This window comes from Haplochromis burtoni, unplaced genomic scaffold, assembly GCF_018398535.1.
Source record: "Haplochromis burtoni strain Fernald_Lab_line unplaced genomic scaffold, NCSU_Asbu1 Contig_1395, whole genome shotgun sequence".
Classification (NCBI taxonomy): domain Eukaryota; kingdom Metazoa; phylum Chordata; class Actinopteri; order Cichliformes; family Cichlidae; genus Haplochromis; species Haplochromis burtoni.
Window position 1 is genome coordinate 5,038 of NW_024583756.1, and position 2,368 is coordinate 7,405.

Genomic DNA, 2,368 nt, shown 5'->3' on the forward strand with positions numbered 1-2,368 from the left:
GACTTTTAAAAACACCAGTGTAGGCTCATAAGGCCCTGAAGGCAAAAAGCGAAATTTTCCACGAAATGACGTCACTTCCGGTTTGGGGCAGGTCACGGCGGACATGCGATAGTTCGCGCTGATGGATGTAGGAAGTGTTACAAACAGCTGATCGGATCGGCAAAGCGTGTTTCTGGAATATTATGTTTTTGTTGCTGCAAGTGCTTTTTATGCAGTTTTTGCAAAGCTTTATGTGGAAGGAAACCGTGACCGAGGACAAGCTAAGATGTAAGTACAACTCCTCTGGTTTCATATGCAAAATAATTATTGCGCTAGCTCACGTGGTTGCAGTGCTACCGGGATTTAGACATAGTTACGCAAAACGGAGCGTGCCCGCTCCGACCGTGTTTAAAGGGTTAACAGGTTTCAAAACTGGGTTGGCATTTATGATTTATGTGTCTGTATGTTGAAACATGCGTACTTATCTTAAATGTCTGGCAAAAAACCGAAACTTAACAAATTTTTATTTTTGCTTCTCAGGACCAGGGATATGTCTTCAAAATACAAGAACACCATCCTCAAAAGTGTTCTTATCAGTTCAGGACCTCCTCCTGTTTACCAGCTAAACCCAAAGAAAAAAATGTTTGGAACGCTGACAAAAATGACTGTTGGTGAAAAAAATCCAAAAAAGACAAATAAAACCATCTTACTTGTGGGTGAAACAGGAGCAGGAAAATCTACTCTGATCAATGCTTTGGTCAACTACACGATGGGAGTGACGTGGGAGGATGGAGTCTGGTTTCAGATCGTAGAGGAGGAGAAGAAAAGTCAATCAAAAAGTCAGACATCAGATGTGATCGTGTACGAGATCTTTGGTTTTGAAGATGAAACTCTGCCCTACTCTCTGACCATCATCGACACTCCTGGATATGGAGACACCAGAGGGACTGAGCATGATGTCATTGTTAGTGAAAGATTATTGGACTTGTTTCGATCAGATGACGGAGTTCAAGAAGTTCATGCAGTGGGTCTAGTGATGAAGGCGAGTGATAATCGACTGAGTGATCGATTGAGGTACATCTTTGATTCAGTCATTTCTCTGTTTGGAAAAAACCTGGAGAAAAACATTGTGGCCCTGATCACACACTCAGATGGTGTAACACCTGAAAATGCTCTTGAAGCTCTTGAAGCTGCAAAAATAAAATGTGCCAGAATAGAGGATGAGCCAGTTTGCTTCCTGTTCAATAACCAACAGGAAAAAGAGAGAAAAAAGAAAGACAAGGTGGGTTTGCATAACGCATGGAGAGTATCAGAGGGAGGAATGAGTGAATTCTCAGAATTCCTGGAAAATATTGAACCTCAGAAACTGATGACAACTGTTGAAGTGTTAAATGAACGCATCAGATTGACAGCCTGCATTCAAAACCTGCAAGAAAGAATAGATTTTATTGAATTAAAACAGACAGAAATAAAACAGACTCAAGAGGCTCTGAAGAAACACGAAGAAAAGATGACGACAAATAAGGAGTTCACTATAGAAATTGATGAGGTCTACAAAGTTAGAGAAGATATCGAGGTTGGGTGGTGGTGCTTGTTGGCTGGGTATGCAGGAGCTGTCAGCTGTAAAGTCTGTGAGGAGAACTGTCACTATCCTGGATGCACAATGGCCTGGTATCCTGCACACTGTGAGGTCATGAAAGGAGGCCGCTGTACTTTTTGTACCAACAAGTGTCCTGCATCAGATCATGTGAAAGAAAGGAAGATCTATGTAACCAAGACACGTCGTGTCAAAAAGACTAATGAAGAAATGAAAAACAAGTATGACAAGAACAAGACAGAAAGTGAGGACAAGTCCAGCCTTTTGGAAAATCTAGAAAAGGAAATGAACCAGCTGAGAGCAGAGAAGTCACAGTGGCTGGAGGAGTCCTACCAACATGTTGTCAGACTGGAGGAAATCGCTCTGAATGTTTTTTCTCTGTCCACTATTGTACACTTAGAGTTATTAAGTGAGAAGATGAAGGAGAAAGGAGACACAGAGAAGGTCCAGAAACTGGAGGAGATGAGAAGCAGAGTGGATGAAGGTACCAGAGGAGCTCTGCAGTACATACCTGCAGTTATGAAAAAATTTGGGCAAACCTTATGGAACAAGATGAAAACCCATCAGACAGATATGTAGAATTTAACTCAAATCACGAGACATCCTCATGGTTTTACAGAAAATACAGTAGTTCTGTAAAAATTGCATATGGAAATGTTTCACTTGCAGATTTAATCAGTTATCAATTATCAGTTTACTCTGTCATTGGTAATTGGCCTCAGGATGATGAGAGCAGCTACAACCCAGACTTTGACCATTATGCTAAATGTTCTGATGAGTCCTGTCTCAAAA

At 41.2% G+C, this 2,368-nt stretch overlaps 1 protein-coding gene across 1 annotated transcript in view; it reads left to right on the forward strand.

The window, feature by feature from the left end:
- The window catches only part of LOC102313162, a 6,715-nt gene extending 4,353 nt beyond the window's left edge, over positions 1 to 2,362 (forward strand). The window contains exon 3 of the mRNA XM_005952175.2: positions 520 to 2,362. Coding sequence (XP_005952237.1) covers positions 520 to 2,155 — 1,636 coding nt within the window. The 3' untranslated portion in view covers positions 2,156 to 2,362. The remainder of the gene's footprint in view (positions 1 to 519) is intronic.
- Positions 2,363 to 2,368: the final 6 nt, after the last annotated feature.